Source organism: Phocoena sinus, chromosome 1, assembly GCF_008692025.1.
Source record: "Phocoena sinus isolate mPhoSin1 chromosome 1, mPhoSin1.pri, whole genome shotgun sequence".
Taxonomy (NCBI): domain Eukaryota; kingdom Metazoa; phylum Chordata; class Mammalia; order Artiodactyla; family Phocoenidae; genus Phocoena; species Phocoena sinus.
Window position 1 is genome coordinate 124992777 of NC_045763.1, and position 15102 is coordinate 125007878.

A 15102-nucleotide genomic window follows, 5' to 3' on the forward strand; every position below is an offset into this window, starting at 1 on the left:
GACTGCTATTGATTTGCTACATCACCTAGTGGGTCTGGGATGGAGACATAAAACATTTGGCAGTGCAAGAGAGAGGGTTTGAAACAACCATGAAGTTGGGTGAATTTTTTGTGATTTTTTTTTTCCAGTTTTCTTAGCAAAACTTGACATATCTGTAATCTCTCTCCTTAGGGTAATTTCTTTTGAAGTATAAAATGACAAACTTTATGGCTGCATAATAATGCTTTATTTTATGTTGCTAAAAGTGTTACTACTATGCTGACAGTAACTATGGGATATGTATATACCTAAAAAGAAGGCATTATACTATTGAGCGTCACAATTTATTTGTTAATGAATACTATCCTACTTGGTACTGGAGAATTTTCTAGGAGGAACTAGCAATGAGAGACTATGATGACATTTGAATTGTTAAACCTTAACTGCCAATTGAATAAAATTCTTTATAAATAGGGGACATGGTAACAAGAGGTTAGTGTCTCTGGCATGATTGATTCTGAAACAACAAACCAAATTTTACACTCTTATAATCTATATAAAAGAGGCTGAAAGTTATTTGGTAGTTTGGTATAATTTGCTGTCAGTGTCAGTGAGAGAAATTCCATGTGCTCCCTCCATCAAATCTACAACTAATCTCTACTCATATACTCTGCCTCCTCTTTGGTTAGAGTGGATGACATTTTTCTGCACCTATCTAAAGCCAATTCCTCCTCTTATCCACTGTAATTCACCTCCTTTGGTCTACTCAAGGACATCATTCCCACATTTGCCCACTTCTCATTCATTATCTTTCTTCCTCCTCCCAATTAAACATTGTCCATCAGCATACAAACATATGAATTATCTCCCAAACTAAGACAAACAAACCTCCCTTGATTCTGTTCTCCCACCAACAATCAGCCGATTTCTCTGTTCCCCACTGGCAGCAAAACTTCTAGAAAAAGTATATATGCTTTGTCCCTCTACTTCTTTACTTCCCCTTTCTCTTGAACCTGTTCCAGCCAGGTTTTGGCCCCTGTGACTTCACTGAAATGGCTCTTGTCAAAGTCTTCATTGTGGTTAGTTCTCGGTCAGTATCTTTTTCATTGTATCAGCAGACACAGCTGCTTACTTTATCCTTCTTGACACACTTTCATCACTGAGCTTACAAAACTTGGCTCACTCAGTTCTCCAGCCTCCTCACTGGATTCTCCTTACTCTTCCTGTTCTTCCTTCTCTTAAACACTGAAGTGTCCCAGAATTTAGTTCTTAGACTTCTTTATTATCACTTAGTCTCTTAATGTGGCTTAAAGTAACATCATCAGTGACATCCAGATTTACTGGTAAATTCTAGACTATTACAGTGAGTCCCTACTCAGTTTCTCCACTCGGATATCTGTTAGTTCTTTTCTTCCCTCTAATACTACTTGCTCCTTCTCTATTCTTCCCGTCGCAATAAATGGCAACTCCATTTTTCCTGTTATCTACACCAAAAACTTTGGGATCACTCTGCATCTAAACTATCAGCAAATTTTTCTGCCATTACCTGTAGTATATATCCCACATCCAGATATACTTCCCCCCTCTGAACATTAGTGTTTGCTCTTTCCTTTGCCTGAAACACTCTTCCTCCAGATATCCGTGTGGTTTACTCCCTCACATCCTTGAGGTCTTTGTTCAAAAATCATCTTAGGAGGAGAAGCCTTCCCTTATGACCATACATAAAACAACAACCACTCCCCCACAATCTTCATTACCCTGACCTTACCCTGCCCAATTTACTTCATAGCAATGATCCCTACTTGACACAGACAAATGCATACACGTAAATTATATATGTGTGTGTATGTATGCAGTGATGTCTGTTTTCCTCTCAGAACAAATGAGTAGGGACTATTTTTTTGTTCAATGTTTTATTTATCCCCAGAGCCTAAAACAATGCCTCATACCTAGTAGGTACTTAGTATTCTCTGCAGGATTTCATGTTATACCATTTTTATTTTTTATCTGTGACCACTGCCTCAGATAAAGTTTAAGAAAATGTTAAAGATTATGTACATATTTTTCAGCTCAAAAGAAAAAGTAAATGATAATTCCAACATAAAAAGAAACATTTTAGCTGAAAAATATAAGACTTTTACTTTTTAAAGGGCTCTCTACTAATAATTTCAGAGTTACTTCCAAATGCATAACTTTTTCATAATCTTAATTATTATTTGATTGAAATTAGTAGTTTTTGTATATAGAGTAAATGAGGTAACTGATATTTTTCAATTTTTCTTAGTATTATAAAAAGAGATGCAATTAGGAAAGCAATGTTCACTTTTAAATGTTTTGCTTATGGAAGATTTTACTTTCATTCCGTTTAATTACCTAAATACTCCTAGAAAACTCTATGTGTCTAATTCATCATAGTTAAATAGAAGCCTTTGGGTGTGTAAGTATGTATAGTTTTTCATAATTTAATGATCAGTAATTTTTTGGAGTAATTTGTTTTTAGTATTCCTCTATGAGACATGTGTTTTATTTATACCCTTCTGTCTTTAATGTATAATCAGATTCTTACTATGTTCTGTTTTATTACTATCTTTTCACCTTTCTTTTCCTATCTGTGTCAGAATTTCTAAGGGGGCCTGAGATAGCTTTGCTCCGTAAGCGCCTGCAACAACTGAGGCTTAAGAAGGCTGAGCAGCAGAGGCAGCAGGAGCTAGCTGTGCGTACCCAGCAACAGCCTTCCACTTCTGATCAGTCTTCTCGTGAGGGCTCTTCACAGGACCCTCAGGCTTCAGGTTATTAATGTCCAGTGTCCTTAAGCAGCTCGTAGAGTTGGTTTTTTAACACTGCTGCTGTGTAATAAGATGCTTCCCTTTTCCCCTTCCAAAGAAAGCTGATGCGCTTGCAGCTTTTCCCTCCGTTTCTTGCATATGGTGAATCACCTCACATGGCTAGAGGGACAGATTGGCAGCAGCACTTGCTAGAGAGACAAATATAAAATAGTCCATTATTTTATTTGTAGTTTTAGAGAAGGGCAAATATTTATTACTTTTATGGCTAATGAGATGCTATGTGATAATCTAGTGAACTTAGAGCCTGCATTGATAGTTCTGTTGAAATTTCCTATATGCTGAGATGATAACTGTACTTACGGCACCTAGCTCCTCTTCTTCTTTTTTTTTGCTTTGAAAGTTAACCAGTATTTCTATTCCCATATAAACCTAGTAATGATAGATTTTAGAATCACAATGTTGTTTGGCTGTTCTAGCATGCTGACTCAATCATCCCCTTCTGTAATTATTTGAAATTTTTCAATATTTGCTTACTTATTCCTCCTACACATAATCAACTTACTGGTATACAGGGCAACAAAAATATTCCAGTTTTATGTTCCTGTTTTTATGTGATAAAACTCTGATAAGACAGTAATAATCTGTGTCACTCTCTTTTTCATTGAGTATTTTAGTGGCTCAAGTTTTTTTTTTTATGGCCCAAAAGCTCATGACGCTCAATAAACATTTGTTGAAAGAATTAGTGAAAGATATCGCATAAAATAATCTGTCAACTTAATTCTTTCAAGATGGATAGTAGACACTATGTATCCTGTACTATAGGTGCTATAGTAGGTGCTGTCATACTAACGAGATTATACTACTTTGATACACTTTGTTTTGGCACCCTAAGGAGTGATGAGTTGGGAATTAATCACTTTGAGAACTCTGATTAAATTACTTGGAATTAATCTGTTTATTGGTAGAACTGGACAACCTCCAGTTTATAAATATCTGTTCCACTAAGTGCTATGGTAATAAAAGCATATTATATAATACCATGGTGAAATAAAATAGATTTAAATAACTGCAATATAGGTGTGATGTTTGGAACAAATTATGGACCTGATTTTTAACTTAGTGTTATATTAATAGAGAGAATATCAGTCAAGCAAAGAAGATGTCTCTCTCTCTGTCGGTTTTTTTTTTTTCTTACTATAGGGAAATCTTTTCCTATATACTTAAAACTCACAAGAAAGTTTGATTAGATTACAGTTGTGACATTTAATAATAATACATTTTGCTATGATTTTGTGCTGTGTATAAAACTCTAGCTCAGGGGTTTTAAAAGTAAAAATATACAACATATAAAACAATAAGAAGGAAGATAAAATATCCCTACATGTATAAATATTTTTTAAATACTGAAATTTAGCAGATAACAAACAAAGTATTAAAGTGAATTTGAGTATAAAGCAAAACTGTCTACATTATCAGTAGGGAAATGTACATTGTGGACATTAGGAAAATATTGACACTCAGTCTTTATGTCTAGTTTATCAATTTGAATCAAAGCAAGTTCTTTTTAGAATCAGAAAGCTTTAGTGTGATTATATGGTCTTTGTAAAATAAGATGCTGTTTTCCCAACTCTAAGCATCATTCTTATTAAATAGTGCCTAGTTTGATAACCAATATATTTTAAAAAGCCAAAGTTGAGTTAGATGCCTTGCCAGTTTTGAAGTTGAGAAACATGTTATCTTAATTTTGTTATTAAACAACTTACTTGGGCTGCTGAGGCTGCCCACCTGGACCAATATTAGAGGCCCTTAGTGCTGTCACTCAGTGTATGTTGCTCCCTTCACCTACAAGGTGAAATACGTCATCTATATCATACGCTTTTAACATAGCATTCATATGAGACCCCTAGTAAGTCTAACCTGTAACACGGCCTGGGTTCATTTGTTAGTGTTACTTTTATCTTATTCTATCCTCACATGTTAGGAACACTATTTGGTAATTAAAAACTTTAAGAACAGTTAAATAATGTATTGTTAGTTTGTTACAAAGGACAAGTAATAAAGTATATATATTTTGTCCATTTAGTAAATTTTGGATGCGAAGAAAGATGAGTTGACTTAATGCAAAATTCTTCATTTCAAAACATTCAGATTATAAAAATACAGAATAGGAATTAAATTTATGAAATTCAACAGGGAGATAGGTTTTGTTTGAATAACAATTAGCAAAACATTTTCTTATACTTCATGATGTATGAATACAATTTTGTGTATGTATATTATGGACATTAATTGATCCATTCACTCATGCTAGATGTTACTACTAAAATCATCAATATAGAATAGCACAGAATTAACATTCTAGATTTTAACTTTTTAACACTAGAAGACTGCAATTCTCATAAAACATTTTCCCATTATATGTTGTTGTCTTCACAGTGTCAGCAAGTGATGATACTGTCAATAAATGATACTTCTGTCATTTTCTCACCTATTGAAGCCTTTTAGGTATAAGATATTCAAAGGAGCCATTAATGTGATATGGAAACCAAGAAATTTTAACAAGTGTAGAATTTCTGAATGATTACATTGTCTGATAAATACTTCATTCTCTTTTCAAAATATAGGGCTCATGAGAATATTTTGTGAAAGGCTAAGTTTAAGATGAATCTGCCTAATACCTAAGTTCTGTAGGAAAATGGGATCAAGCCATCAAGCCATTTTATAGAAATAACCTACATTTTAATGAGATCAAATGGCAAGGCGCCTGATGGCAATATTTCTTGGCAGTTGAAAACTAAAACATCATTCCAAGGCACCAAGTGCTATTGAAAATGAGCTAAATAAGATAGATGTTAAGGTATGTTTAAACAATGGGTTCCCCCCCTTTTTTTCAGCTGTGAAATCAGAATTTCATGGAGAAGTTCTAATATAAAATACATAAAAGTGACACTGTTGTGATTGAACATAAAGAGAGTTAAGAAATGAAAACCCAACTCCTTGTCCTTCTTGCCACCCCCAAGCCACCTCTGCTCTCTGAAGCACACTTTGAGAACCACTCCTCTAAAAGGATTTTTGACACCTGTAAATGATAATTATTCATAGCTAATTTCCAAACTTTTTATTTTTCAAAGTCAGTGTATATATATTTTTAAAATATTTTCAGTTTAGTTTTTTTTAAAAAAGTGCACTTTTTTTCTAGGCTTTTAGGAAATACATCACAACTCATTTCTAGTCTTCCATTTTTTTTTTTTTTAATCATAAAGAGATGAATTTGCCTTCATCAGATCACTGCCTGGGTGTTAGACTGAGTGAGTTCTTGTCCCTGGCCCTATGACAAATGACCTTGGGCAGGTCGTTTGGCTGCTTTATGCCTCAGTTTCCCAATTATTGATTTATTTAAGTAGCGTGGCCTGCCATAATTTATAGAGATGGCATAAGAATGGGATAGAGAATACTGTATAAAGTTTTTATACTCCTAAGTAGAACAGCACACATAGTAATGGACTATCTTAATCATAGTGACTTTAACTTACTACCTCAAGATGTCCTCATTTTATGGCCATGTAAGGTTGATAGCATTCAGGGTTTTTTTTTTTTTTTCCCGGTACGCGCAGGCCTCTCACTGTTGTGGCCTCTCCGTTGCGGAGCACAGGCTCCGGACACGCAGGCTCAGCGGCCATGGCTCACGGGCCCAGCCGCTCCATGGTATGTGGAATCTTCCCAGCCCGGGACACGAACCCACGTCCCCTGCCTCGGCAGCGGACTCCCAACCACTGCGCCACCAGGGAAGCCCGCGTTCAGGGTTTTGAATGAGCTGTATGTATGTTTATCAGATGAATGCCGTAAACAGCTATGGCAGAGGCATTCAGCATATGGCTGATTTTAAACCCAACTCTTTTTTTCCATTTCAGGTCCCCTGAAGTCATGGGTTGCTGGCTCCTGCTCAGAGTGACAACACCCTGTGGAGTCTGCTGGTACTGGCCCAACCACCACAGAGCCCCACTGGAGCATGGAGCCAGCCTAGAGAGGGTGTCAGGTAGGAACTGTTTTTTCACTTTATGGCACGGTTTTGCCGATTGGAAAAGAAAAAAGTAAATTTTATACCCCTTAAAGGGTATAAAACATTGGTGAATATTTTAAAGGGCTTTTCAAAACTGAGCCATATTGGAAAAAATCAGCACTTACCCTGTCCTGTGCAAGCAGGTTCTATACAACATCCAGTTCCCCACAGTGTCCGTGATGTCAGTTACACGTAGCTCTTCTCAAACGGATGCATTCGACCCAGGTTTTTAGTGATTATAATAACATAAGCAGTTAGTAAATCAGATGTAATGTTGACTTAGTTCTGCAAGTACTTCTTAACTACTTTGAATGATAGGGTCCTGAGCAAAACAGTGCTGGGTCTCTTGGCACTTTAAATGCGGGACCCTGCTCCATGTTTTTCAGAACAGCCTCCTATCATCATTTTTCATTCAACACCATGTTTCTGAAACACAAGCAAGTAATAACATATATGCTGTCTAAGTAGTTTACATGGATTATCTCTTTAAATCTTCGCAAGAACAGTATGTGGTAGATATTGTAATTATCCCCATTCCACAGATGGAGAAACTGAGACTTAGAGACGTTAAATAACTTGCCCACGGTTACAGTATTACTGAGTAGGAAAGCCAGATTTGAACCCAGGGAGTCTGACTAAAGAGTTCTTGTTACTTAGATTATAATTCCTTATTTTTTTCTACAGTTGAAAAAGTTCAGATGTCAGGGGGCAAAACTAAAACATGAAATTCTTGGAGATACACAGTAATTAACCATGAGACACCTTGAACTTTAGACTGAAGGAGCTTTTGCTTAAAGTTTATCTCTACTTTAAAAATAATAATAACCTAAGATGTTTCCAGTAGGCTGACCAATTGTATTGCATTTTGTAATAAATTATCATTGGACCATATGGTCAGAGTTTTATTTTGTGATAGTGCTTTCTAGAAGACATTTCACAGAAAGATGGAATAGAGTATGCAAACACTGAAGCAATCAGCATTGAACTAATACTTGTTTGTCTTTTTAATATTAGATATTCTGATGATTATTGTGTTAACATTTGGAAGTATTTCTGTAAGTTGGAAGATATGGGTATTGTATTTCTGAATATCTAGTGATATAGAAACATTTTACTTCAAATGTTTTATGTGACAGGAAAGTAATCCTTCCAAAAACAGTTGCATGGTACCCAAAATTAAAAATAGAATGGAAGCAATGATCAAGAAGGATTTCTTCCTAAAGATTGGTCTTCAACATGGAAAGAACGACAACTCCCCAGATATATACGATATCTGTGACAGACTGTAAAACCAAAACGGAAGCCCTTTTAGCTTAGTCTCTTTCTGTCTTAACCTACACTTTGTTAATATTTTAAATACTTCAAGAGTTTGAAAACACACAATTTTGTGGAGATGATAGCATTCTAGATCCTTTCTCAATGTGTTTTATTTAAAAGCTTACATAACATGCACTTTAATAAGATTTGTACGTTCCATAATATTCATGAAAATATTAAATATTTGAAAAAAGATTGCTTGGAGAGTTGTTACTTTTCTGAGGGTTCTTAATGAGAGTATAATGAAATGTATAACAAATCCAAAGGGATAAAAAATATTTCATAAGAGGCTTTCTAGGAAGATTTTCCAATATTTATTTCACGGTGAGTCACATTTTTATTGTTTTTCTTAAAGAATATAATTTTGTTAGTCTCTAAAGACTGACTCATCTGCTCTTCAAAAAGAACATAGATAGGAATGTTGTATCTAACTCTGAGATGGATATTTGAGAAGTCTTAGAAAAGCAAAGCAAAGCATGGCTAGATTAGGGAACCGATTAAAATACTATCATTCCTGCTTTCTTTTTTGTGTAATACAGATTTGTTGAGCTGAATATTCTGTTGAAGAGGTGATACGTAAGGATACTTTAAGTAAAAGCTATTATTTAAATAATGATCATGCTTTATCAAAATCTAGTAATACAAAAATCTATGAGCACAGTGGTTATCTCAGAAGGTAGACAATTTAAGATTGATACCAGTAGTCCCAGTAGCAGGATTCAGACTTTTTAAAGTGTACAGATTGAAGCAGTCAAGTGGTATAAAATTGCTGAGAATCAAGGATATTTAAGAAACTCTTAGCTATTGAGTTAAGGACACTCTTAAATCAAAATATTTACATTTGGGGGAATAATGTGCCACTATGAATAGAAACCGATCAGTCAAAAGTACAGAGTTTTTGTTTTATTAACAGCATTTGCTACGAACAGAGCATAGGCTGTTAGAAACTAGGAATTATTCTTACAGTTATTAGAGAGCTATGCTTGCTATCCACATTTTCCCTCTTCCTGTAGCTTCACTAGCACACTAGAACCCAAGCCAGGAATAGTAGCCACCTCCTTCTGTTCCCCAGTGCCTTTCTTAGTTACCAGGTCCCTAGGATGACCAGGAAGGAAGGAGAGTGTTGGATCTAAAAATGGGACTTGTCGTCTGTCACATAGCTAATTATTGTCAAACCAGGGTTGGAATCAACACTGAATAACTCTAGACCGGTGCTTTTCCATTTTATCATGCTGCCTTTCGTTATACCAGTGTTTTTCAAGCAATAGAACCCATTTATTTATAAAACAAATTATTGTACATAGAAATCCAAAGGATAAAAGTAAAATGTTCTGTTTGAAGCCAAGGTGGAAAGCATGAAGCCCAGACCATAAGCCTTCTCGTTGCCTCTCTTTTCCTTTTCTCACCGGGCACCTAAAGAAACCTAAGCCTTCACAGTACAGTTTTAACATGCACAACATACCACAGAGTTTTAAAAGTCATCTATGTTTCTGTAATGGTAATTACTTCATTGAATATTTCTCTTATAAACTATTTTCTTTGTCATAAATCTTCACTGGAGGTCTTTTTTCAGCTCAAGATAACATCTAGCTAAGTGTAGTGAACATCTTATTTCAGGCTCTGAATCCTCCAATCCAAAATGAAAGCCATCTTGAGGAGCTGGAGAGAGGGTTTGAGAAGAACAAGGAGTCTTCCTTTTAGCAAGGGAGATACACTGTTTCTATTTTATCTACCTTGCACCTTGTGCCTGTGCTAAATGAATTTGATAAAAAGTATATGCATGGAAGTAGAAGAATATTCTCTCAACTCATTCTCAAAGTTGCTAAACGCTTGCCTGGAATAACATATCTTAAGCACATGGCCCTGCTTACTCACTGCTTGGGAAACACACCACAGTACTTACTTCTATTCCCCAACCTTATACATTTGTTTCTTAAGCTTAGAGATGATCATAACATTGCTGTGCAGTTTTCTGCTGCTTACTTTTAAGTTGAAATCTCATTTTTGTTTCAGATTCTCCTTCTTCTGTGGTTAACAAACAGCTCGGATCCATGTCACTTGACGAGCAACAGGGTGCGTGCAACAGGAGATGCGCTATGCCCATCCATCCATAGTTTTATGGCAATGCATAAACCAAGCTCTCTCTCACTTTTTCAAAGCATTTCATTTTGATTATGGTCTGATAGTCAGTATTTTGTGGGCTGAATTACCTTAGGTGGTATTATGCACAAAGGGCCTCCTTGGCCTATACAGATTATTTTCTGTATAAGCTAATTTCTACCTTTGGCCCTTTATGCCAACTTTGGAATCTCTTCCTATAATGGTATTATAATGGATATAATATCGATCCTTTTTTTAATTCTAGCTATCATAAAATTGTGATGAACTGTGGATGTGAGGTTAGCATATTACCTAGTGGCTAATTTAGAAAAAGTTATTTGAACATAGTAATGTTCTGTATTACTGCATTGCTATAATAAGTGATACTCGCTTATCTGGTAGTTAAACTCCTGATAGCTTTAACTTTAAGGAATACAATTATGAATGCAGAGATAAGCTCCAAAGCCACCAATCAGAAGGGAAAGTAGCTTCCACTTCCACTTGCACTTTTGAAGTAGGAGAGGTATAGAATCCACCTTGAAGCCTTGAGCGGAGGCTGATGAAGTAGATTTTACAAATATTTTTTAAAAATTAAAAAAGAATAACTTAGCACTATAGCCGTAAGCTTTAGTTGGCTAAAAGTTTACCTATGTAGGATGACTCATAGGTCAACAGTATCGGGGAAATGAAATATTGAGGAAGTACCTATTTAGTGTGAAATAGATCTAATTTTAACTGTCTTCTTAGAGAATTATTCAGAAACTAATTTCGAAACAAATTAGAAAACTTCTGTACATCTGATCTTACTATTCTTTATAGACCTGAGTTGACAGATATTTGCTATAGATTTTTCTGTTCTTGAGAATGAATGAATGAATTAGTAAATGAATTTGAGAACTAAGAAATTATGCGTGCTTTATCTTTATACATTTATTGTAGAGGTGTTATCAGTAAAGAATAATTAAGTTATAAAACAATTATAGCACTATATTATAATATATTTTACTACTGTTTAAAACTGCCCTCTAATGAAATAATCTGTTTTTGGTAAGACTATATGAATGTAAATACTACCAGAGAGTTTGTAGCCAAATTCATATTTTATTTAATCTTACAGAATAATTTCCTTAGAATTATATTGAATATTATATTTAAGTTGGTAATTAATGTACATATGTTATGGCATATGACAGAAAGAGATGAGAATATAGGATAACTCCCATATTTTTGCCATCAATGCCTGGGTAAATGATGGTGCCATTTACTAGGGTAAACTAGTTCGGAGGCAGAAATGAAAAGGTTCTTTATTTTTTTGGCCATGTAAAGTGTGATATGCCTTTTAGTCATATGAGTAGAGATGTTATATAAAAGGTCAGATATTGCATAGGTTTGGCAGAAGCTGCATGATGATAGACTGTCATCAATGTAGCTTTGCAATAAGTTCTCTGAGCAGAAATGTTCTAATGACAGTATATCCAAATGAATTAAATCCTCAGCTTTTACATGCCTTTTTGTTCAGCAGGATGAAATCTTTTAAAGTACTGGGGACTTCTACATTATAGGCTTATATTACCTAAAGATAACCTCTACTATACAAGTTAACAGAAACTTCCCACAACTGTCTTTCTCACCTGGACTAATGCAGTAACCTCTTAACTGGTTTCCTCACATCCACTCAGGCTGTATCTCTTCTCTACCAACAGCCAGAGTGAACTTTTAAAAATGTACATCTAATCATGTCTTTCATCGGCCTAAAACTTTTAAACTGTGTGCATATGCCGTTAGGCAATCTAAATCCATACCACTTGGCTTGCAGAGCTGTACATGACCTGGCCCCTTCCCTCACTCGCTAAGCTCTTGCCAATTAAGCCTTCTTTCAATTTTTCTAACACTCTAAGCTCATTTCCCTCTCAAATCTCTTGTATATGGTATTCCCTCTACCAAAAATGCTTTTCCCTTTAGCAACTTGTACTCATCAAAACTCACTTAGATATTACTTTCCCAAAAGTAATATGACATTCTAATCTGAAATAGTTCTCCCCTCTTTTTCTCTTTGTGACCTGCTCTACTCCTTCGTTGCATTTGTCAAAATTTGTAATCATACGTTTATTTAAGGGATTGTTTGTTTAACTGCCTATCTTTCTCCGTATTCTCTAAATGTTTTCATTCACTATAATATATTCAGTGCCTAACATCATATCTGTTTTCATTAAACAGTAAATATTTGTTGAATGAATGAGTAAATCAATTCTTTAAGCAGTGGGATGCCATAGAAATTATTCCAGCTTGGGAGAAACATGACCAGATTTATGTCTTAGATCATTTTGGCAGCTTTATAGATGCCTGATTGGAAGGGAATAAAATTGAAAACAGCAAGACTACATAAGAGGCTATTGCAGTAGGCCAGGTGAGAGATGATGAGGGGTCCAATCTAAGGTGATAGCAGTGGGAAATGAGAAGAATAGACAGATTTTTTTTTTAATATTTAAGAGCTAGAATTGATGGGACTTTGAGACTGATTAGTTATTAAAAATGAGAGAATGACATCCAGGTGTCTTGATAGGGTGATAGATAGTAATACTGAACCAAGATAGGGATTTCAGGAGAAACAGCCAGTTATAGGGGGGAAAAGGTACATGCGATTTTCTTGATATGTTGAGTTTGAAGTACCTTTGGACATCCAAATGGAGAAATATCATAGACAGTTGGATGGAGATATGATATGTTTCTGGAAATCAACAGAGAAGCCTGAGATGGAGATAAAAATTAGGAATCGTCAATTTACAAATGACAGTTGAAACCACAAGAGTAGATAAAATTGTCTAGGAAAAGAGGAAAGTCTATGCTACAAGGAATAAGCAGAGAAAAGTATCTGGCTAAGGAGACAGAAAAGGAATGATCAGAGAAATAGGGCAGAAAGAATGCCATAACCAACGTCAGGAGAAAAGAAAAGTTCAAGGAGGAATTGGTCAGTAGTGCGTTGTGAAGCAGTGAAAGGACAGAGAAATGTTTTTGAATTTGGCACTATGTGGGTTACTGACTGCTTCGGCACTGCAGTTATATGTGGAGGCAAAAGCCAGATAGCAGTGGTTTGAGGAGAAAGATTTCTTTAAAAAACTGGACACATTGGTATGTAGATGACTTTCAATAAGCTCAATTAAGAATGAAAAGATAGAGAAAAGGTAATGTCTGGGAGGGAGTTACAATTTCAAAACTGAGCATGTTTATAAAATAAGAAAGAATCTTTGTAGAAGAGGTTAAAGGTATAGTGAATAGTTGATGTCCCCAGATAGGCTATTATTTCAAGTTTTAATCTTTGTCAAGACCCTTGTTCTCTATTTTACCCTGTAGAATGGAAAAAGTAGTACATTTAATAAGTTTTTTCCTGAATATATCTCTAATGATTATTTTAAGCATATTTTAAATGTCTTTTTCATACTTTTAAAAGACACTAATATATTTTTTAATTGATAATTCAGTTTCATATTCACCTGACAGTATTCATCTTCCAACTGTCCAGGTGCTTTTACATGTTGCTTAATTTAATTTCCCATAGTAGTTCATAGATTTTCTTTCTTTTTTTTTTTTTTTGATTTATTTTTTGGCTGTGTTGGATCTTCGTTGCTGCGTGCGGGGTTTTCTGTAGTTGCGGCGAGCGGGATCTGCTTTTCGTTGCGGTGCGATGTCTTCTCATTGCGGTGGCTTCTCTTTTGTGGAGCACGGGCTCTAGGCGAGCGAGCTTCAGTAGTTGTGGCTCGCAGGCTCAGTAATTATGGCTCGTGGGCTCTAGAGCACAGGCTCAGTAGTTGTGGCGCGCAGGCTTAGTTGCTCCATGGCATGTGGGATCTTCCTGGACCAGGGATAGAACCTGTCCCCTGCATTGGCAGGCAGATTCTTAACCACTGTGCCACCAGGGAAGTCCTAGATTTTCTTTATTTTGAGGTATTACTAGGCTAAAAATGTTACTAATAAAATTTTTAAAACTGTAATTGACTTGTTTCATTGAAAAGATTTCTTTTCTTTCAACAATTATATACACATTATTGAACTGGTTGATTGCAAACAGTGTTTTTGCTTATTTATCTTGAATTTTTTTTAAAAAGCACCACACTTTGTCTAATATATTTAATTTAAACCTTAAGGCCATAAATGCAGCTGCCTGGCTGCCTCAATAGTTTTTATTTTCTTTTATCAAAATAGTTTTTAAAGAAATAAATGATAGGGAAATAAGTGTACAGCATGCACATTGTTTTTATCCTGTGATAAAATACTTTGCGCTACTCTCCAAATTTAGGGCTGTGGGTACACACATTGACAACCCTTCTGTGCTAATTAGAAAGTATTTGAATAAGCACAGTTATATCTGTCATGCATTTTGTTTAGTTTGAACAATATATTTTAATGAGTAGTTTTGATTTTCCTTTTATTTATATCTCTGTTATAACTACTATATTTTAAGGGGGAAAATCCTCTTTGGACATATTTCTCTTGCCTCTTACTAAAACTAACAAATTTTTCCTGTTAAGAATATTTAGGCCAGAAATCCCCCCTTCTTTTATTAACAATAACAACAATAACAAAAGAAACCCATAATCTTAACATTTAATTTTTGAGAGGATATGAGGAATTAATTTTGCCTGAGTTTTAAATTTTGGCCATGACTATAGGAAGTTACTTTATATTCATTTTACAGTGATAATCATTAAGTGGAAGTTGATAATGCCATTAAGTTTGAAACTTAACACCTATAGGCAACTGTGCATCTGTCAGACACTCATTTTCTACTCTAGATTTAAAGAAATAAAAATGCTAATTTGTAGGCATTAGAAACATAAATGCTAATTATCCATTATTTTATAT

At 35.0% G+C, this 15102-nt stretch overlaps 1 protein-coding gene across 10 annotated transcripts in view; it reads left to right on the top strand.

Annotated features, from left to right (window-relative positions):
* DCAF6 (DDB1 and CUL4 associated factor 6) overlaps nucleotides 1-15102 on the top strand; it is a 173813-nt gene that overhangs the window by 99743 nt on the left and 58968 nt on the right. For 3 of the 10 annotated variants that reach the window (XM_032632494.1, XM_032633303.1, XM_032636447.1), the window contains 2 exons: nucleotides 2598-2768; nucleotides 10156-10215. The exons of 4 other annotated variants lie outside the window; for them this stretch is intronic. In XM_032632494.1, the coding sequence (XP_032488385.1) occupies nucleotides 2598-2768; nucleotides 10156-10215 (231 nt within the window). The remainder of the gene's footprint in view (nucleotides 1-2597; nucleotides 2769-10155; nucleotides 10216-15102) is intronic. 3 more of the 10 variants (XM_032637199.1, XM_032633950.1, XM_032638026.1) reach the window with 1 other exon arrangement.